Source organism: Cinclus cinclus, chromosome 27 (assembly GCF_963662255.1).
Source record: "Cinclus cinclus chromosome 27, bCinCin1.1, whole genome shotgun sequence".
Classification (NCBI taxonomy): Eukaryota; Metazoa; Chordata; class Aves; order Passeriformes; family Cinclidae; genus Cinclus; species Cinclus cinclus.
Genome location: NC_085072.1, coordinates 5,332,265 through 5,354,215, shown reverse-complemented (window position 1 = coordinate 5,354,215; position 21,951 = coordinate 5,332,265). Strand labels below are relative to the sequence as shown.

General features: G+C 46.5%; 2 protein-coding genes across 5 annotated transcripts in view; one reads left to right on the top strand and one right to left on the bottom strand.

The window, feature by feature from the left end:
• Positions 1-5,475, top strand: part of KCTD20 (potassium channel tetramerization domain containing 20) — a 30,254-nt gene extending 24,779 nt beyond the window's left edge. For all 3 annotated transcript variants that reach the window (XM_062509389.1, XM_062509390.1, XM_062509388.1), the window contains 2 exons: positions 827-937; positions 2,329-5,475. In XM_062509389.1, coding sequence (XP_062365373.1) covers positions 827-937; positions 2,329-2,621 — 404 coding nt within the window. In that variant the 3' untranslated portion in view covers positions 2,622-5,475. The remainder of the gene's footprint in view (positions 1-826; positions 938-2,328) is intronic.
• An 861-nt stretch (positions 5,476-6,336) lies between these two features.
• Positions 6,337-21,486, bottom strand: STK38 (serine/threonine kinase 38). 2 transcript variants are annotated; one of them, XM_062509460.1, is made up of 14 exons: positions 21,354-21,486; positions 19,406-19,538; positions 16,873-16,924; positions 16,606-16,728; positions 15,991-16,074; positions 15,188-15,311; positions 14,653-14,807; positions 13,181-13,283; positions 12,564-12,625; positions 11,898-12,015; positions 11,426-11,549; positions 10,632-10,727; positions 10,290-10,384; positions 6,337-9,458 (listed from the first exon to the last, which is right to left on the bottom strand). In XM_062509460.1, exons 2-14 carry the CDS (start codon positions 19,534-19,536, stop codon positions 9,328-9,330), a joined length of 1,398 nt encoding a protein of 465 aa, XP_062365444.1. In that variant the 5' UTR covers positions 19,537-19,538; positions 21,354-21,486; the 3' UTR covers positions 6,337-9,327. The 2 variants fall into 2 exon arrangements, with proteins under 2 accessions (XP_062365444.1, XP_062365443.1); XM_062509459.1 differs by lacking the exon at positions 21,354-21,486 and having other exon boundaries at positions 19,406-19,566.
• Between the last annotated feature and the right edge of the window lie 465 nt (positions 21,487-21,951).

The following is a 21,951-nucleotide window of genomic DNA, read 5'->3' as shown; positions in this document are numbered from 1 at the left end:
CTCTTACCCCTTCCCTCAAAGGCAGCTTCACATAGCTCTGCCTCCTTTTCTTCCAGGCAGCTCCACACAGCTCTGGCTCCTTCTCTTCTCTCTGCAAGTTTCCTTCTGCAGAACTGGCTAACCCCAAGCTGTCCCTTACATTACCTAACCCTGTCTGCCCCTCATACAACATCTTCTTACCTTATCTGTCCCTTACATAACCACTTGTTCCTTACCTCAGTACAGCCAGCATACTCTCAGTCTCAAGCCCCAGCTCAAACTGTAACAAACTGTGGCCAGCTAGCCACTCTTTTATAAAACACCCAAACTCATTGGGCAGGCACGGATGTTTCAGTAATCAGTACAGCTGTAATTCATCAGGAGAGATTACCTTCTGTACTATCCCTTCAACCTATCTTCCCACACCCAGCCATAAGGAAAGAACACATTCCCAAACTGGTTTCCTCCAGGAGGAGATGCTGGTATGTGGGATCCTCATTTGTGTGCTCTGTATGAGCTGCTGCTGCTGCTGCTGCTGGAGACAGGATGCCTGGCTAGTTAGAACTGATCCCAGCACTCACTGCACTTGTCCTGTTTCTGCTTCCTCCTCAGCCTTTTCCTGGCTCCTTAGTGAGGGACTGTTCTTTGCTTTACACACCCAGTCTATCAAGACTGTGATGTGCATCTGTGCCCTCCCACAAGGAAGTGCAATTAATACCAGTGAGGAAAACAGACACCTGACGTAATTCTTGGAATCCACACCTGGCTTTTGGCACCAGCAGGGTATGTTGGAAGCAGGGAGGAGGTTGCTCTTTGTGGATTCTCATCACCCCTTTTATTTCTCAAGTCCTTTACAGTTCCAAGCTGTACAGATTCTTCAAGTACATCGAGAACCGGGACGTGGCCAAAGCTGTGTTAAAGGAACGGGGCCTGAAGAACATTCGCATTGGCATCGAAGGTAAAGTGAAATACATAACCAGGTGACTCCACAGTCAGTACAGCCTGGTTTCTTCTGAACTCCAGGCATTTCCTTGTTCACTCTGTGTTTTACATTTATCTTTATGAAACCAGTTAAAACTCAGCGTGTTTTTCCTTTACCTCTACTGAAATTGGCCAGGGGGCTTAAAAGTTAAAGGAGAGTAAAAGGTACATAACATGTACGAGAAAGACTTGTCTCCTGAGGAATGAGTAAACAGGAAACAGGAGTCAAATGCTTCTACCTGCTGATCCAAGCATTCCCTTAGGGAGCTTAGAGAATGCTGTGCTCTGTCCTGGGAGACTTCTTTTTATAGTAGCTGTGTTTGCTCACAGAATGGCTGGTGCTGTGCAGCACCTGCAGACTGACTACACACACTGCCGCACCCTCTTGTCAGAGAATCATGGAATTATTTATGTAAACCTCTGAGGTGGTTGAATCCAACCATTAACCCATCACTACACCTGGACCCACAGTCCACTGCTAAACCCACCACATCCCCAAGTGCCACATGCACACATCTTTTAAATCCCTCCAGGGATGGTGACTCCACCACTGCCCTGGACAGCCTGTGCCAGGACTGGAAAACCCTGGGGAAGGAATTTTCCCTAATATCCAATCTAAACCTGTCCAGCACAGTTTGAGGCTGTTTCCTCTTGTCCTGATCCTTGTTCCCTGGGAGCACAGTCCAACCCCCCGGCTGTCCCCTCCTGTAAGTGAGTTGTGCAGAGCCACAGGGTCCTCTCTGAGCCTCCTTTTCTCCAGGCTGAGCCCCTTTCCCAGCTCCCTCAGCTGCTCGTGGTGCTCCAGACCCTTCCCCAGTTCTGTTCCCTCTCCTGGACATGCTCCAGCCCCAAAATGTCCTTCTTGTAATGGGCCCAAAACTGAATGCAGTACTCAAGGTGCCTCAGCAGTGCCCAGCACAGGGGGACAATCACTGCCCTGGGCCTGCTGGACAGACCATGGCTGGTACAGCCCAGGTCCCATTGGCCTTATTGCCTACCTGGGCTCATGCTTAGCCTTGGCTCCTCATTTTCTCCCCACATAACCTCACGACGTCCCCATAGTCCTCCTGATTTATCTGCCCCTTTTTCCTTCTCATCCTCTCTGGCTCAACTTTCGGCACATGGGGGTGATCTGCTCCCGGAGCTTTAAGTTTTCCTCCTTGAAGGACATCCAGCCTTCCAGGACTCCTTTGAAGGTGAAAAGAGAACAGTCTTTTGCAAACCAGTAATGCTAAATGTGGAATCCGAGCATTTGTCTACTGAGCTGTGTGTGTGTCCCACCCTCACCCCACATTCACTCCTGGATGTTTTGGAACACCGTTGTCCCTTTGTGAGGTGCAATGAAAGTGAGTGGCTGTCTCTTTCCAGGGTATCCTACCTGCAAGGAGAAGGTGAAGAGGAGGCCTGGTGGCCGCTCTGAGGTGATCTACAACTACGTGCAGCGGCCGTTCATCCAGATGTCCTGGGAGAAGGAGGAGGGCAAGAGCCGCCACGTGGATTTCCAGTGTGTTCGCAGCAAATCCCTAACAAACCTGGTCACCGTGGGGGATGATGTTTCAGAGGACCACGAGGTTATAATGCATCACCCCCCACAAGTGGATGAGCTGGACAGGCTGAATGCCCCTTTCTCCCAAATGGTTGTGAACGATCTACCGGATTAGTGTGGCTCAGGCTGGAGAATCCTGCTGGATGTGGGAAGCTCTCGCCGTGGTTTCATCCCAGGTGATGGCACACAGACTCCTGCAAGGTGCTTTTTCCTCGTTCGTGCTCTTACTACGTTGTCATATTTCAAGCATGTTAATAAAGAGCCACACTCCGTAGTCTTAATTGTGCAATCAAAAGCAACATCTCCTCAGACAAAAAGAAATGACCTGTTGTTTCTACTACAAAGGCTTCTGGATTGTGGGTGCTGAGTATTTTATCTAAACTTCTGAAAGAAGAGCACAAATGTGTAGAAACATCTTGTTTGACATGAGAGGAAATTCTGGGCCTGTCAAGACAAAGCTTTCCTTTACAATTAGGCACAGCTTTGTTTTTGTGAGTGAACATCAAAGGAGTGAACATCAAAGCAGGACAGATGATACTCTATATCAACCAGCAGAAATGTAGCACAGTGTGACAGCAAAACCCTGAGCTTGGAGCAATCTGTTTGCACTGCCACCTGGCTTTGGATCCAGCGTGGTGTACTGCTGCCCTAGGGAAGGAGGAACCAGTTCCATAGGAAGCATATGCCTGTTCACAGGAATGCCCCATCTGTACTCTGTGAGATGGAATCATTGTTTTTAGGGATGTGTTCTGTTGAGTTCAGTAAAATGAGTTGATTATGCTGAAGGAAAACCCAAAAGAGACTGTAGCTGATATTTTACCAATACAATAAATCTGTTAATAGCCAGATGTAAGAAGGTATCTAGAGGTGACTGTGCATGCTGAAGACTTTGACCTGTCTTCTCCATCCCCCTGCTAAGACAAATGAGGCCCGTGGAGGAGCTCCCAGTTTACTACCTGAGTAAAATTCTTGGTCTCATCAACTTTAAGTCAGTCAGAATTGCTGTAGACTCTCCAAGGAGCTGCTGCTGCAGCTTTAAAAAGCCAGCTACTTTCTTCCCAATTTGGAACTGACTGGACCATTTTGCTGTCAGGCAGGTAAGAAATACAGTAATAAACCAGCCCTCAGTAGAGAAAAATGTACATACATTGAACAATGAACAACTCTCCTTTGCTGCTCTGAGTGTATTGTCCTGATCTGGGAATTTGGGTTCAGGGCCAGCAAAGCTGTGACTGTAAGAACAGGCATGCTCCAGGCTGGTTTAGCTCAGGTGGATTGGAGCCTCACTGGTCCTGCTCCTGCAGCACCGAGTTCCCTGTGGAGTTCCCTGTAGGAACTGGCTTCACCCCTGATGAGCACACAGTGAGTTCTGCACTGCCCCAGCTGAGCTCAGGGCACCAGAGGGGGCTGCTTCACAAAGCCATCCCTTCTGATGGCTCTCTAAAGGCTCTGTGTACCCAAACCAGAGTTTTTAAATATGGTGCTGGTGCAAAGAAAAGCTGAAACCATTCAAGAAGAAAGGGAAGGACAGAGCTCCTCACAAAGCTGGGCAGGTCAGTGTTAAAACCTGGATTGCGTAGGTGTTGAGTTACCTGGTCAGACTTTTCAAAACTGAGGTTTAGATATCACTCTGGCCCTAGAAAGTTTAATCCTTTTTTGGCAGGGCTGCAACATCAAGCAAATCTGTATTGTTTTCCTCCTGACTGCCAAGAGCATGGTGGATTAAACACTGAAGTTTGCTGCTGGTTGCTGCTAATGTGTTTGTGGTTTTCAGTGCAAGTAACATAACAAAATCAAGCAAAAATTTTTAGTTGCAAGTAACAAATCACTGCCAAGGCACATTTTGGTTTCCGTTAGTATGGATACAAGTTCCATTCTTTCAGTATTTCCATTCTTAGCTTCTTTCCCAAGTGCAGCAAATAGATTTCTTCTAAAAAGAAGTGCCTATGGAAAGATTTCAGAACCTCCTAGGAGTCCCAGGTGTTCAGATGCCCAAATTCCATTTGACTGCTTTTGAAAACTCCTCTCTGTGTGTCATTGTGTCAGTAGAGAGAAGTGTTCTTTGGTGCCTGCACACAGCTGGGGTGATGTGCAGACACTCCACTATTGTTCCAGATGAATTGTGTATGTGTAGAGAAAGGAAGACACATGGACCATGAACATCCACCAGGGGCCAGACCAGCCCTACTCCTTGCCTTGGTGATGAGCTGTTCCTCAGCGCACTGGTGAGCCCAGCAGTGGTGGAACCTGTCCCTAGGCCCTGAGTGCCCAGCAGTGATGGCCCCCAGGCTCTGTGTTTGTTTTCCAGTGTGTATTTATTTCCCCAACAGTGTTTAAGTAAATAAGTGCTGGTATTGCTCAGCTGAGCTGGAACAGGAGGTTCCATACATTCTACTCTAAGGACTGAAGTGTGGGTGTTGTTCAGAGCTCCTCCTCAGGACTGTGTCAGGTGCTGAGAATTGCACCTCAGTGGTACCTTCTGGGATCTGACAGCTCAAGTACCATGTCCAGCCAAACCAAGTGCCACCCAGTGTGTCCCTGAGCCCAGGGTCAGCTTGGCCTCTGGAAGGATTCAGGAAGTTTATTAAACTGCACCAGGCCCTCGTGGGAGTTACAGACTGTCAGTTCCTGTAGGAGCTTGTGGTTCCCTGTGCAATCAGCTGGAGCCTCAGCATGGGATGGACATTATCCAGCTCCCATGATTTCCATGCAGTTTTTGCCACTTACCCACATAGTTTGTTGGCTTTCCCAAGTAATTATTCATTTTGGATTGTAAATTTTATTAGTAGAGTGAGTTCCATTGGAACACTGAATCAGATTTTAAAAGTGTTTGCTTTTCCTCCTCTCATGGTCACCTACTTCAAGTACAAGATCAACTTCTGTCTTATTCTACATGTACTGAAGTGCTCCTGTGCTGTATATGAACCCCAGATGTATGGTTTCTTTTCTGTATTAAAGTATAAATTATATGTGACTTGTTTGGATCCTTTAAAAATTGTTTTAAATATGGAGTAGAAGAACAGGCAGGGCATAGAGAGCTACAAGGTTTTGTTTCCTTGCTTTATTAAGTGAGTGTGGGTTGGGACTCCAGAGTCTTAGGAGTAGTTTGGCATCAGAGCTTGGTTTGGCAGGGAAGTGTTCCCACCATTTGTGCTGAGAGAACCTCAAAGTTCTCTTCCTCCCTACACCTCATTGCAGTGATGTTCTAAAGGCAGCACAGCCAACACTCCTTGAGCCACAAGCTGCAGTATCTCCAACAAGCCCCAGTATTTTTGGTCAGTGCTGTGAAAAGTGCTCTCCACTTCTACCTACTTGTCTTCAGAAGAAAACAGCTTTGGAGCAGGTCTGGCTTTGATTTCCATCTCCAGCCTTGGATGTACTTCCAGGCTTCTCTTGATTAAGTTCGGGAAGGGCACCCAGAGTTTGAACAAGGTAGGATTTGTGTGAAGACCTCACAGCACCTTCCAATATCTGGAGGAGCTACAAGAAAAGTGGAGAAGGACTCTGCATCAGGACCTGGACAACGGGAATAGCTTCCCACTGCCAGAGGGCAGGGTTAGATGGGATATTGGGAAGGAATTGTTCCCTGGGAGGGTGGGCAGGCCCTGGCACAGGGTGCCCCCAGCAGCTGTGGCTGCCCCTGGATCCCTGGATGTGCCCAAGGCCAGGTTGGGCACTGGGGCTTGGAGCAACCAGGGACAGTGGAAGGTGTCCCTGCCATGGCAGGGGTGGAAGTGGATGAGCTTTAAAGTCCTTTCCAACCCAAACCATTCTGGGATTCCCCGATTCCTGTTTGTAAAACACAATACACCAACAAGGGCGTGTTAGTTTTACTAAGAGGATTTTATTTACACGTCACAATGAGATCGCTCCATAAAAAGTTGACTACACCTGCCAATTTGTACAGTGCAATTTTGTAACAGCTTTTAAATATTTACAGAACACTGCTTCAACTTAGAGGTTAAGGCAGAGTCAGGGCACAGTGATAAGAAACACTTAGTGCAGCTTTTTGCTAGGCATGATACAGAAATGAACTGGCAACATAAGGTGTTCAGATTCACTGGAAATTCAGATTGGAATTATTTCCACAAATCCAGCAACTGCAGCTTTTAAAAAAGAAGAAAAGGTAAAATATATTAACAACCTCAAAACACAAAAAATATACAAATGTTTGGCTACTGTGGGAGATGTAACAGGCATACAAAATCCTTACTGTTAGCAGTGAAGTATGGATCCTGGGAAGGAGACACTGTCGGAGACACTTCTTTCCCTAATGTTGGTAAAAACCTGGAACAGGATGCAGGCTTACAATGTATCTGGGATACAGAACCTCCTGCTGCAAAGGTGTGCCCAACAGGATTGGGTTCTAAGACGTCCAACTTTTGCTGGAAGACAACAGGAATGAGGTACCCAACTACTCCTCGTGCCTTTGAAAACTTCACCTTGGACTCCAGTGACACACCTGAGGGGGTCCCACTTCAAACACAGCACTAAAAATGCACAATACACAGTACTAGAGTTGGTTTTTCACAGCAACTTATCACAACTTAAAATTGTTTAGCTTCTTCATCTTTGGTATTTACAAATAAAAATGCTGGTCCCTTTCAGTAAAGGGCTAAGAATGCAGCTATTATCTCAAAATCATTTGTTCTTCATCCACAGCAGCTTCAAAGGATTTTGATTTTTGTTTTTATTTTAAGGCAGTAACTAAGCTGTTAGGAATTGAAAATAAAAACGCTCTTACATTAATTCCAATGATTTATAAGGCAACATTTTCAAATGTCTAGAAGAAACTGCAGGATAAGGATGGAACAGTTTGAGAAGCTGGTATCAGTCCTTCATGTAAAGTCATAAAAAGGGAGCAGAATGTGATCTAGGGACGAGTTGATGAAAGCCTGACCCTACAAGTCATTCCTTCCCTTAGCCCTTATTCATCTGAGTGAGCCCTTCTGACCACAAGAGATCCTGGGACTTCTAATTAAGGCTAGTTCTGCATTTCAGCTCAGTAGGATCCAACTGCTGCCCAAACTGCTTATGGCAAGTCATAAACTCATAGGACATGTACAAAAAGCACAGGGGTGGTGAGGGGAGGACCCTGACACGTTCTGTACAGTACTGGCAGTCCCCCACCAGTCCTTCAGGATGGCACTCGAGTCAAGAGACATCTAGGTAAACATTCCCTAAAAGCACCTATATATAAAAAAAAAAAAAAAAGTTCCACTACAAATCCATTTTGTTTCATTTTCTAATCAAAAAAGTCAGGACTAAACAGACCTGGAAGCCTTTTTTTTTTTCCAGTGAGACATCACTGGAGCTTTTCCTTGTCTGTACTCCAGAGTTAGTGTTCAGCACCAAGAGAAATTTGCAGGAATCCAAGACAATTTGTATTGAGACACGCTTTTAGAAACCTCATTGAATTGTATTTTTAATATCTGACTGTATATTCCAGACTGGAACCATGCAGGCCTGAGGGTTAATGCCCCTGAAGTGCAGAGTTAGCTACAAATGGGCACAGAGTGGAGCTCGTGGTTAGAGAAAGGAATTAGGAAAAGCTCAGCCAAGGCAGAATCCTCCCTCCCAAAATGCTGTCCTGTTCTGAGAGAGGTTTAAGTAAGGAAAGGCACTTTGGGGCTCTCCTGGAGAGACCCTGATCAGAACAGAAAGTACTTTCATAAATTAGAGTAGGCAACAATCAAAGAGTGGACAGGGTGGGTTGCAGTGCCCCAGAAGTGACCCCATGAGGCACCATCCATGGAACACTCCAGGTACAGGTGGTACAGCCAGGACAGCAAGAGCAGCTCTGTGAGAGAACACCAGGCAGGCCTCCATCAGCAACATTCTGATCCTGTTCTGCTCAAAACCAACAGCAAAAAGGCCACAGAAGATGGGTTTTGGCCTTTAAACCACTGAAGATGCAGCAGCCAGCCTGGAGAGCCTCAGGGCTGGCCCAGCTGTGCACAACTTGCCCCCCAAGGATCAGGTTCCTGGAATTCCCCTCCCTCTGCTCTAATTCCAGACCCACTTATGTGACCAGCTGTAGTTTACCTGCATTGTTTATGGATCTATCCTGACATAATAGTAACCAAAAACTCAGCGATTGGTGGAAGAAATGGCCCATTTCTCCTCTATTTAGGAAAGGAAAAAAGTGTTGCAAAGTCTTTTAATTTAGAAAAAATATTAAATGGCTTGAGGGTCACTTAGTACCAAAAGTAAAGTGCACCAGAACTGGGGGCCACAGCGACAGAGCTGAGAAATGCTACTGAAGAGGCTTCCATGGAACATTATAAAATCAGCACTACAAAGTAAGGTTAAGGCAATCCATGTTGTGTCCTTCTACTAGACAGTTTCCTGGAGAGCTGTCTGTCTCAAGCTTCAATTATTGCTTTGTTTCCTCTGTCCTGGAGTCCTCAGCTACTGGGCAAACAGTGCTGGCAGAATTGGCAGAGTGAGTTTGTCACTTAATGCAGGACTGGATGCAGTCCTATAGAATCCCATGCTTTGCAATGCCAGAGGGAAAGCTTGCTCTCATCTCCCGATGGACTGGTCAATCTGGCAAAAAATATAAAAAAAAAACTCTTGCTCCTGAAGCAGCAAAAGGTGCTGGCAGCAGAGATGATGCAAACATGTGGAATTTTTCAATGGCGCAGGAAAAAAAGTCCTTAATAACAACCAGGTATGTAACAAAACAGGGTCCTGAAGTCTTCTCCAAGAGCTGATAGCCCTCAAGTATTCTTTAAAAAAAAGAACAAGTTCTTTTATGGGTATAAACCCAAAGTACAGCAACAGAATTCCATGGCTCAGAAGTCCCAGGTAAAGCTGTGTTACTTCCCTCCTTTCATATAGGATGGAATTGCTCCTCGGGCCGTCAGGCCCTCGAAACGCTTGTAGGTGTAATTGATAAAAACCCAGTCTTTGTTCTTGTAGTCAGTCTCTGGGTGGTTGCTTGTTGCCACTGGGAAGACATAGAAGAAAGAGAATTATCCTTTGGAAGTGCAGAGTTTATTTTCATACGCACTAGATATATTTTATTTTCAAAACACTGGATGAATGTTTCTAAAGGGAAAAAATATCCTAAACACAGGATGCAGCTTTGTGCTTCAACCCCAGGAAAGAAGTGCTGGGACACAGGACACGGCACAAACATTTTAAGCTAAAAGAGGGTAGATTCAGACCACATAGAAAGAAGAAATTTTTTACAATATGAGCTGTGAAACACTGGCACAGGTTGCCCAGAGAGGTGGTGGATGCCCCAGTCCCTGGAAGTGTTCCAGGCCAGGTTGGACGGGGCTTGGAGCAACCTGGGACAGTGGAAGCTGACCCTGCCCATGACAGGGGGTAGAATGGGATGATCTTTAAGGTCCCTTCCAACCCAAACCAGTTTGGGATTCTGTTTTTAAACTCATGGAGCAAATGTGTGACTATGCTGTGATCATCAGAGATTCACACCAAAACATCCCCTTCAGTTCCACCCTTCCTATCCCTACTCCAGCAGGAATCAGCACCAAGGGACTCTTGCAGCACTGGGCTCTCAGGCCCTGCTGAGATTTGAACTTTCTGGAAGCTCTGCTGCCTCTGAGAGCTGCCCTTTCTCAGGCAACTCCCACATCATTTACAAGTCTGCATGTCCTGGAATCTAAATTCCAGTTTGCACCCCCTGCACCACAAGGCTTCAAAGCCACTTGGTCATGATAAAAAAAAACACAGCATCTAGTAAGATCCGACTATCAGGAAGGATTATTCTTCAGAAGAGGAATGTTTACACAGAGAATCAAACATAATTTACCTGTTGGTTTAAGGATATCAGATTCTGGAAATTCATCAAAGTTTGAGGTATCATCAATGCTTTTAATTTCTATGGAAATCGCAGCAGGTCTCTCTCTGCCAAGAAGAGCAGATGAAACATTGAGATTTCAAAGGCAGACAAAGCAGGATTCAGACACCTTCTATTTCTTAACAGAATCAAGACTGAAGGTACCTAAACCTCAGCAAGCTTCAGGTAGAGAACAAAATGCTCTCACCCACAGCAGGATATGATAAATGCCAGTCAGCTGCTCCCTGCTGCAGACCAGGGCTGGCCTCAGCAGTCCCTACAGAACAGCAGTTGCTTTTCTGCAAAGCCTCTTACCTGATGTGCTCCCAATCAACCCCTTCAAAGAATGGGTTACTCTTTATTTCCTCCACACCAGATGCACCAATTCTGTGCTCCCATTCACAGCAAAATCTGGGATGGAAGGAAGAATGAAAATGAAGGGAGAATGAAAACGAAAGCATTCCATCCAGAAATGGAACAGCTTTCTGAACTGATACTGCTGCAGTTTCTTAACATTCAAATGGAGCAGACTAAGAACTTCCACAGCAAAAACAACACGCAAAGTTATGTATAGGAATGCCATGTCCAATGCAAGATTTTAGATGGGTTATTCCTTCACAACAGGATAATGTGACCTTTCTATTTCAGGACCAGAGAAGAGCAGGAGAACATATAAAGCCTAAAAAGCCAGACATTTGTATTTCTGTCCTGAGAATAGATACTGAAGTAGAAATGAGTCAGCAAGCACTGGGATACATTTGTATGCTCCAGTGCTTACAAAGACAAAACCATTGCTGTTGCAAGAAGGCAGTTCTGTCAAAAGGATTGAACTTGTGTCTTTCCATCAGAAGCTTGCAGGCAAAATAAGGAACAGAACCATTTTCCCAGAGTAGTAGCACCTCCATGGGAGCTCCTTTTTAGCACAGTTTAGTCAGAGAACTACTAAATGGCCTGAGAGATGAAAGTATTTGACAAGGGAAGTCAGCATGTGTGTAACAGTTTGTAGCATCAGGGTTTTTCCATGTGAAACATGTCACGACAGGCACAGAATTCAGAGACAAGACAAGAAAATCAGTGCTGTATTAACTGGCAAACCATGGGGCTGGCACCTTAAAATAAGATCCTTTGCTTTATCAGAGATGGGAACCTCTGGAGGAAATGTCAGGGTCTCCTTCCAGTTCATCACTTTCTTATATGTCTCTTGAGGAGTCTCAGAACAGAATGGTGGATAACCTGAAAAAAAAAAATCAAAAATACAATATTGGATCAAGCAAAACTAATTCCTAAAGTCAGAACACACCTCAGAGACCAGGTGAGGAGTGGATGCTCTGAGAACTTGACCCCAAGCACAGAAATAGGCTGCCCAGAGAAGCTGTGGCTGCCCCAGCCCTGGAAGTGTCCAAGGCCAAGTTGGACAGGGCTTGGAGAAACCTGGGATAGTGGAAGGTGTCCTGCCATGCACTAGATGAGCTTTAAGGTCCCTTCCAACCCAAACCATCCCAGGATTCTGGGATTCTATGAATACAGCTGAGGTCCTGCTCCACCATTCCTACCTCCAGCCCTGCCCTGCCTGTTCCTTACCAATCAACATCTCGTACATGATGACCCCCAGGGACCACCAGTCACACAGCTTGTTGTATCCAGTCTGCATGAAAACCTCAGGTGCAATGTAATCTGGAGTTCCCACCGTAGAAAAAGCCTGGAACAAACACCATCAGTCATGCATCTGTAGGGAAACCTGCCTGACATGGACATGGGCACTTCCACAAGAGCAGTTATTTACAGGAAGACACCAGATTGTCTCTGAGATCCTTTAGTAAAGGTGTTCAAAGCCTTTCTCCCAAGATATGTAGAGACCAAATCAGCATTTTCATGTGAAAGAGTCTTAAAATAGTATCAGGAAAACAGGGAAGGGTATCACTGTCCTGGAATGGGTCACCTTGGAATGGGTCAGCAGCCTTTTGTGAGATTGGAAGTGGCAAGAACTGATAGTTTTGGCTGGGAGACTTCAGATATCCATGTCAATAATTATGGCAGTGCTATGTCTAGCACATATTCCCCAGCTGTTCAGCAGATGGATGAAGGACAAACTAGAGTCATTCCTCTTCTTTTTAAAAAAATGCCTGAATCTTTTCCGTTCAGGACTGCACAGGACTCAGATGCATTAAAAACTTCCATGTAATTCCATGTTCCATTTGGATGCAACACCTCAGCAGGAACATTTCCAAGCAGGTGGAACCTACTCACCAACTGCCGGCGATTCCTCTTCCAAGTCTCTGCTTTCCTTTTGGAATTCATGTTCTGGAAAGCTGAAGGAGATTCAATAGCAGTGACTGAATCTACTGGTCACCCAATATATTTTTACCCCCAAACCATTACACTAAAGATCTCGTTTGAGATGTGTGTCAATACCCCAAACATAAACCTCTCAGCAATTCCAAACCTATGAAATATGGGCAACATCTAATCAAGCCTTTCATTAGCAAACCATGCTTTCAGGGTTGATGTAACTCCCTGATCCAAGTTATTCCCCTCAAGAATAATCCTGGATACTCAGAGACTGTGCTGGTTTATTAATTTCAGTAACACTTGAGATCCAGCCAACAGCTACCAACTCACTGAGTTCTCATTTTATTACACATGCAAAGGGCTACAGCAGAGTCTGTTTCAGAGACAAACTTCTGGAAATGAAACTGGGTTTAAAGTAACTGAAATTATTTTTATTTTACAGAAAACGAAGATTCACCTCAAGATGTAAAATTGATTATTAGACTCCCCACTGCAGCCACACTCTCACTCTGAAATGAGTTGTTTCAGCACCCAAGAGCAACCAATCAGTTACCCCTTGGAGCCAAAGAACTTACTGAAGTCACTGGGAAGACTGTGATTCAAGTTCCTGTAAAATTCTGTCCTGTGGGCTTTCTTTAGTCCAGTACACAGACCAAAATCTGAGAGTTTCACATGGCCCTAGAAATAAACAAAAAATTCCAAAACCAAGACATTAATAAGACATTATTATAGTAAATCAGAGCATCAGCAAAGTTGGAAGAGAACCCAACACCACCATCAACACCTCTAAATGATGTCCCCAAGTGCCACATCCAGATGCCTCCTGAACACTTCCAGAGACTGTGATTCCACCACCTCCCCAGGCAACTTATTCCAATATGCCTGACCACTCCTGCAGTGAAAAAAAAAACAAAAAATCTAATATCTAATCTGAACCTCCCCAGCACAACTCGAAGCCAGTTCCTCTCAATCTTTCACTTGAGACATAGCAGAAGAGCCTGAGCCCCACCTGGCTGCACTTTCCAGGGAGAGCAAGAAGGTTCCCCCTGACCCTCTTTTTCTCCAGGCTGAGCCCTCTCAGGTTTCTCAGCTGCTCCTGGTGCTCCAGACCCTTCCCCAGCTCCATTCCCTTCTCTGGACACGCTCCAGCCCCTCAATGTCCTTTGCCTTCCTTGTTTAAACCCAGCACTGGATATGTACAGAGAATGAAGCCATCAATACTTCCATTGCTACTCCACAGCAAAAGCCCAGTGCCAATTTACTTCAGGAAACCTCTGCTCTGCAAGTTCCCAACCACTTCAGGGTGAAAGGAAACCTCTCCAGAGGCAGCTGCAATCCCTGCAAGTGTTCAAGGCCAGGCTGGACAGGGCATGGAGCAACCTGGGACAGCAGAAGGTGTCCCTGCCCATGGCAGGGGATGGAACAGGATGAATTTCAAGGTCCTTTCCAACCCAAACTGTTCTGGGAATCTGCAGTAATTCCAACAGTGCATTACACAGTAGTGGGAAAGGCATTATTTACTGCTGGCAAACTCTTTCCAAGGAATCTTGATTTTAGGCAAACTTGGAGTGAGGAATAGGAGGACACTGAAACAACTGGCTTTCTGCAAAGTGCCTGCAATAACCAGGTAGCCTGGCCAGCCCTCAGGAGCACACCCTGATCCAGAGGGAAATTCTCCACTCTCAGCCTGGCTGCTGGAACAGCCATGTCCTTCACATTTGGTACAGCCAAGTGAGTGTGCAGCAGATGTGAGAGGAAAGGAAAACAGCTTTGCCTAAGAGGGAACTGAAACCACTGCTTTAAACTCATCTGAAATAGCCAAAAATAGTTTAAACAGCTGTCAGAAGAGCACAAAGTCTGAATGGAGCTGAGGTCTTTCCTTTGGGGATTTTCCCCAACAATCTGGAAGATATGCCTTCACAAGCTGGAAGGAACAGGGCTAAATAAAGAAGCACCATCTTCTTCCACAATTGTCAACACCCCTTCAGGTCATTATGAACAATCACAAGGCCTCTTTGCTCCTCCCCAGCCAGTGGCCAGCCCATACCTTGCTGTCCAGGAGGAGGTTGTCTGGTTTTATGTCCCGATGGATGAATCCCAGCTGATGGATGGAGTCAATGGCAAGCACGGTCTCAGCGATGTAGAACTGTGTCTCCTCTTCTGTCAGGGTGTCCTTCTTCATTAACAGTGTCATCATGTCACCTGCAAACCCCCCAGAGGTGAACACACATGCTCTACTCTCACTGAGTTTGAAGACATTTAAAGAAAAAAAAACAATTTCTGTTGCATTCAGGTTAGAGGTTGCCAAACCTGGATATGCTGTAGCTCTATAGACAGCCAGGGCATAGCAAGGGTAGGAACCAGAAGAATATTAAAGCTAAGCTTAAATACCTGCAGCTCAAAAACCCAAACAGGAAACCTCAAGTCTGCCCAAACACCTCAGTACCCTAAAAAGCAGAAATCTGGTTCCCTCCCAGATGTACAGCACAAACATCACTGCAGGGCACCCACGTGCACTCTAGTCCCAGACTGCATTTGTAATGAAGAAATTGGCAATCCCCAAACACATTCCAGGGAGTTACCTCCAGGCAGGAACTCCATGATCAGGTAGAGGTTTAGCTTGTCCTGGAAACTATAGAACATCTTCACAACCCACAGACTGTCTGCCTCCACCAGGATGTCCCGCTCCGCACGGATGTGGCCAACCTGGACAGACACAGTGCATTGGATCAGTTTTATTACATCCATTTATTTCACAGACAATTCAATTATTATTCTGAACAGCATCAAATATTGAGAATACAAAAGTCAAACTCCTGCACAAAGGCAGAAACACTATCAGAACTTCAGCATGTGGTTGATCATATACACGTATTTTATAGCTATCATATATACCTAGTAAACCTATACATTATATAAACCCTATATAGAAAAAATGTCAATTCTTTACAAATATACCAAATCATTAGATCTGATTTTGAAAACGTAAGAGCTTCATTCCAGTGCTGAACACATGACTGTCTCAGTTCATTATATAGAAGTACTAGCAAAGGAAAACCTTAAAAATGTTAAATGCTGCTGCTTTATGTCTCTGAGCCTGAATTCCAGCAGTTGTATCTCTGATATTTTTATCTGATCCTGCAAGCCAGAAATGCAGTAAAACACTGGCCTTAAAGTCTGCATTGAATCATTTGCACAGGACTTCGTGTTGAAAGAAAACAAGTCCATGTGAATCCAGAGATTTTTTTCTGACTTATTTCCTTTATAAGAAAAGAAGTAAAAAAGCCCAGAATTTTTAGCTACTAGACTACAGCACAGATGCCTATTCCTCTCTGCACACACCACAGTGATCCACGGTTCAGTTCCTGCTCAGGGTGTTCCTCACCTGCTCCTTCTCCAGCATATCAGCTTTGCGTAGGATTTTCATGGCATAAACGTGCCCCGTGTCCTTCTTCTGGACCAGGCGCACCTGGGGGCACACAAAGATTGGATCAAATCCAGCATTCCCAGCACAACTCTTAACAAAGTTGGGTATCAAGCCCTTGGCTTCCATTTTGTGAAATCCTCTCAGATTACAGAACACAACAACAGTGCACAGCAATAGCAGAAAGTCCTGTCAGTGCCAAGAGCTGCAGTTATTTTAACAGAGTGATCACTGAGTCATTCACACCTAAGGCAGGTGGTCCAAAGCCCCTTCTCTGAAGGCCACCAGAAGAGACTTTGCAAAGGCCCTCCACCTCTCCCTTAGTCCAGCCTCAGAAGTTCACCTTTAAAACCCACTGCAATCCTGCATTTAGCTGTTCATCAGGTCCTTCTCAACATCACTCCATTTCCATTAGAGTACAGGATGTCTTGAACCAGCATTTATTAGGTAAAAAACCAGACTGCTAAAGTCAGTCTGTGGTGTTACACTTACCTTTTGCTTGTATACACTGAGCAAGTCTTTTACAAACACAAGAGCCAGTTAAAAACACATGTAGTCACATTTTTCTGGACTCACCTCTCCAAATGCTCCTCTGCCTATTACTTTTAGAGACTCAAAGTCCTCCAGTCCAAGCCTGGTTCTCTTCAGGCGAAGGAACTCCGTCTCCTTTTGTGCGTGTGCCGACCTCCTGATTCTTTTCTAGAGTTTAAGAGACCCCAGTGAGAGTTCTGCAGGTGGGTTCCACAGGGACCACAGCAATTCCAAGGAAAGATCTCAGATCTCCATTTAGAAAAGAAATTTTCTTGTATTTAACCATTAAGATAGTTTTTCCATATTCATTACCTCTTCATCTTTAAGGCCTTCTTCCTCCATCATTTGTTCTAGTTTCTTTTGTCTAGAACAGAGACAAATTAGAAAAATAAAGGCTGAATCATTAACCTTACTTTTTAAATTAAATTAGAAAAAAAACCCAGGTTGAATTATTAACTTCTTAACAAGGTCCACATATCCACCACCTCTGGTCTGTGCCAGCAAGTCACAAGTGCAAAGATGTACAGGAGAGGTTCAGACAGGAAAATCATTTTGAAGAATCTACAATCCAGTTTTATAATTCCAACCTTGTCCTCTCTGGTTTTAATAAACTAAACCTGCCTTGAGTTTCACAAGTTATTCAAGTGTATATTTTTGCTGTACACAATTACAAATTGAGAGATCTGGGTTCTGTTACTGTCTCTCTCTCACAGCTGGGCAAGTCACTTCAGGCCAGAGTCATAAGACACATTTAAACACCAAAATTTCCCTTACTCCAGGGAGAATTAATATTCAAACACATTTAAAATTTCTCTGCATCTCAAACTATTCATATGCAAGATGAGAAAAGCTATTTTAGATTTCCTAATCCCTGAGATACTCAAAATATTTGGGAAGAGAAAACTTGTCTGTACATGTTCTCCACCTTAAAGAATCAGAAATATTTACAGCCTTAGCACAAAAGAATTATTTGGGAGAAAAGAGCAAGACTTTAGAAGGGGAATGACTTCAGGGGACACTTAGAATGATTATCCTCCGAGAACTTTTTCCCAGTGCCAGTCGTATTAACAGCTGGCTGAACTGGGACTGGTGGTTTGGAATATTACAGATGTACTAAAAAATTCCTTCTCTTTCTGCAAGTCATTCTATGCAAGATCCTCGTCCTGTCTCCTGGGGCTCTGCAGCTGCTGTGACGTGATAATATCTGGGGTTATCACTTCAGAATCAGGCACAATGAAAATGCCTCTGCTCAAGTACCAGTGAGCCCTGCCCAGTCATCTCAATCCACACTCAAACCAGCAACTCCAGTAGCAAAGTCTGTGCAACACACAGAATTAAATGGCTCAGCAGGACTGAGTGATGCCAAAGCCGTACTGAAATTCTCCCAAATGTCCCTAATAGGCTCAATCTGCACTTCAGGGTACAGTATCAACACCATTTAAACTCCAAATTACACACCCACAGACATCTGTTGTTACAAAAAACAAGTAACTTATAAAGTCCAGACAAGGTCTTGATCCTAAACAGAAAAAGAAACATTGGAGATTTTGGGAGTACTCATAATAAATACATTTTAAAGGCAAGAGCTGTGTGAAGAGAAAGAAACTAATTAAATCAATGATATTTTCTGTCTCAATTAGATCTCAGTCTCTGTTTACTCATTTGAAGCTTTGAAGAAAATATCTTTGCATATTAATATTTATTTCTAAATTGCTTCCTCATTTCTGCAGTTCTTGTAGAGAGCAGGCACTGGAGAGCTCCTCGGGGAGCTCGTTAACAGCTTTGGCAGCAAAGCCAAACCAACACTGAACCATTTTTCAAATTCTGGTTATAGACTCCATGGCAAGCTGGGAGAACAGCAGAAATCCCAGTGTTACAACTTGAGGATATTCAGCAAATTAGAGGGTTCCAGCTGAAGTCACACAGCTCAGTCCAGTGCATTGCTGGATTGGACTGGGGAAATGAAAGAGGTCCAGCTCAGTCACAGGCAGCCCGAGGGACTCCTCACACCAGCCCCTCCTTGGCTCCTTGCACTGTCTCCCTGAACATCCTGCACATGGATGGGGGCAATCCCAGCACAAATACAGAGAAAGGACTGGGAGCAGCCCTGGGAGAAGGACCTGGGGGTGCTGGTGAGGCAGACTGGACATGCCCCAGTCCAGACCCCAAAGAGCCCTGGGCTGAGCCCCAGTGTGGGCAGCGGGGGGGGGGAATTCTGCCCCTCTTCCCTGCTCAGGTGAGACCCCACCTGCAGAGCTGCCTCCAACACTGGGGTCCAGCACAGGAAGGACCTGGAGCTGCTGGAGAGAGTCCAGAGGACACTCTAGGATGATCAGAGGAATGGAGCAGCTCTGCTGTGAGGAAAGGCTGGGAGAGCTGGGAATGTTCAGTCTGAAGAGGAGAAAACTCCAGGGAAACCTCATAGTCCCTTGCAGTGCCTAAAGGGGTTCCAGGAGAGCTGGAGAGGGACTTGGGACAAGGGATGAGGACAGGACACAGGGAATGGCTTCCACTGCCAGAGGGCAGGGATGGATGGGATACTGGGAAGGAATTGTTCCCTGTGAGGGTGGGCAGGCCCTGGCACAGGGTGCCCAGAGAAGCTGTGGCTGCCCCTGGATCCCTGGAAGTGTCCAGGGCCAGGTTGGATGGGGCTTAGAGCAACCTGGGATAGTAGAAGGTGTCTCTGCCCATGGCAGGGGTGGAACTGGATGAGCTTTAAGGTCCTTTCCAACACAAAACAGTCTGTGATTTTGTTATTTTTTGCTTTGGCTCAAGAAAACAAAATTAATTCAGTATAAATGTTGGGTCTTACCCAGTATGGAAGGGAAACAAGAAGGATTTTTACCTCATCTCTCGTTCCTCGTGCTGGGCAATGAGGTTGCTGTAGAAGTTTTCCAACGTCACCTTTGTCATCGTGACTCTCTCCTTGGTGTGGTTACTCATGGACGAGCACGGCGTGGGGCCTGTCATGGCCATGGCTGGTAGAAACAGAGAAGGGAGAAACATCAAATATTATAAATGACAAATAATCTTCAAACAAGAGCCCAAACCCAATTAAGTGATGCTTAACCAGCGAGTTCAGATTTTAACAACAAATATCACCAGTCTAAGCTAAGCAGGGAAAAGTCTAACAAAATGAAAGGTACAAGTCAAACTTCCTGTTTTGAACACTTTTGATCTGAAATTAGAGGGAAGGAAACTTAAGAAACTTTGTGCCTCAAAAACCACAATTTCAGCCAGTACTGCAAGTGTTTATTGCTCCCACATTCTATCTTTAATGAATGTACAAAATTCAGGAACATCACACTGAAACATCTAATCCAGAAGTTATCCTTCCCATAACCCCTGCAGAATTAATTCCACCAGCTGCCTACTGGCTCCTATGCTGTGACATTTATCTAAATCCTGAAAGTCATCCCAGTAAGAGAGCAACTGAGGAATGAGCAAAAAGGGCATTTAGTTGCCCTTAAGCACTTTTTCTAGCTGCTTTCTCAAAGAAATTTGGCCAGATCCTGAGGATCACTGCTTTTGAGCAAGTTGTAGTTTAAAAAAAACAGCCAAAAACCCAAACCCTAGTGTAAGTATCTGACATATTTATTTCTAAGAAAGATACATATATTTTAATATCCTTTCTATTTCTGAGAATACAGTATATAAATATTGGAGTGTGGCACCCACAACCAGTAGCAGTTTCAGTATATTTGCCACTCCAGCTATATTTCCAGATATGCATAAAAACCCCCAAAGATTTCAAATTTACAACTACACCTTACCCTGGCTCTCCTGGGCACCATGTAACTCACAGTAAGGTAACAGAGTTTTGCAACCATTACTAGAAATTGCAGGCAAAATAGGTGAGACACTTCCCATTTTATAACCCTGCGTGCTGCCAACACACTCGAATGACTCCTTCTGTTTATGTCTTGCAGATCTTTCCACGGCATCACCACAGGGCCCTGCAAACAACCCCCATTCCAGACTGGGTGACTTCTGAGATGGAATTATGTCTTTATGTGAGGTGGAATCATGGTTTTATGGAAGAGCAGCTCAGAGTAACACACGTGAGTGGGAGGGGTCACACTCTGCAAGTACCCCTGATTATGGGATTACACCGCCAGAGGTGAGTGGTTACACTCCCAGAAATGGGGGACTGCACACCCCGAGATGTGGGGGTTACATCCCCGGAGACAGGGGGGGTTTTACACTCTGTGTTTGTGAGCACGAGGTGTAAAAGCCATGGGCGGTTTTCACTTCCTAGAGATCAAACCAGAAAAATTCTATGACAGGAGGGGGTACAAGGACAAAAAAAAAAAGGGGGAAGAAAGAAGAAAGTATCGAGCACCTGTTGGTGCTCGGGGCCCCTTCCACGGGGATGGGCGTTCAGAACCCACTGACCACCCTGGGAGCCGCCGGACGGAGCGGAGCTGGACGCGCTCGCACCGGGGCTCGTCCAGGGAGGCGACACCGGCGTGGCACTGGGGCGGCGGCCCCGCGGAGAGGCCCGGCAGCATCCCTGGGAGCGGACAAAGGGGGCCCGAGTCTCCAACAGAGGAGGAGCAGGGGACCCAGGGGACCCCCGCCGCCCCCGGGCCCGCAGCGCGGTCACCCCGCGGGAGGGACACCCGCGGCCGGCCGGACCCCGGCCCGCAGCGCGGCCACCCCCAGCCCCACCGGACCCCAGGGCTCCGGGCGGCCGGAGCGGCAAAGGACCCGCAGGGAAAGAGGAGGGTGGGGAGGGGATGCGGAGCGCCGGGCGAGGGGGTGCCCGTGGGAACAAGGAGGGAGCGGCTTACCCGGAGTCCCCGGGAGGGGCGGCAGGAGCCGCAGGCGAGGCGGGCTCCCGGCGAGGCGGCTGCGGACAGGCGGCTCGGGACCGGGACCACCGGAGCCCCCGCGCCGCTACCGCCGCCCCCCGCACCGACAGCGACCCGGCCGGGACGGGCGGCCCAGGGACCGCTACGGCAGCGCAGGCGCCCCGAGCCCGGCCCGCCCCGCCCGGGCGGAGCCCCGAGCCCGCCCGCCCCCGCCGGCAGCGCCTGCGCCGCTCCGGGCTCCGGGCAGGGGCACCGCGGGTGCGGCTGAGGGGCTGGTGCGGACCCAGCCGTGCGGGCGGCGGGTGCAGAAAAGCCCTTGCTCACCCCGGCTCCGGGCAGAGGCACCGGCGCTGTGAGCTCTGGGGAGCCGGCCTGCCTGCGGTGCTTCTGGGATGCTCCTGGGCTACTCCTCCCGGCCTTGGAAGCCTTATCCTGGCTGACTTTCAACTTCCCTCCTTCCCACGGTGGTGCTGTGACCTGCAGCCTCCCAGCACACAGCTTGGGCTACCGTCGATGGGAGGCTGGTTTTTCCCATCCCCGTGGAGGTGATGGACATCACCCAGTGCCCACAGGAGCA

Bases quoted from the DNA above. Each gene is read 5' to 3' on its own strand.
- STK38 (XM_062509459.1), bottom strand. From the start codon at position 19,566: ATGTTTCTCCCTTCTCTGTTTCTACCAGCCATGGCCATGACAGGCCCC. The intron at 16,925-19,405 runs GTAAAAATCCTT...TCTCTGTTCTAG, and splicing joins CACGAGGAACGAGAGATGAG to ACAAAAGAAACTAGAACAAA. The intron at 10,385-10,631 runs GTAAGAGGCTTT...TCTTCTTGGCAG, and splicing joins GTTGATTGGGAGCACATCAG to AGAGAGACCTGCTGCGATTT.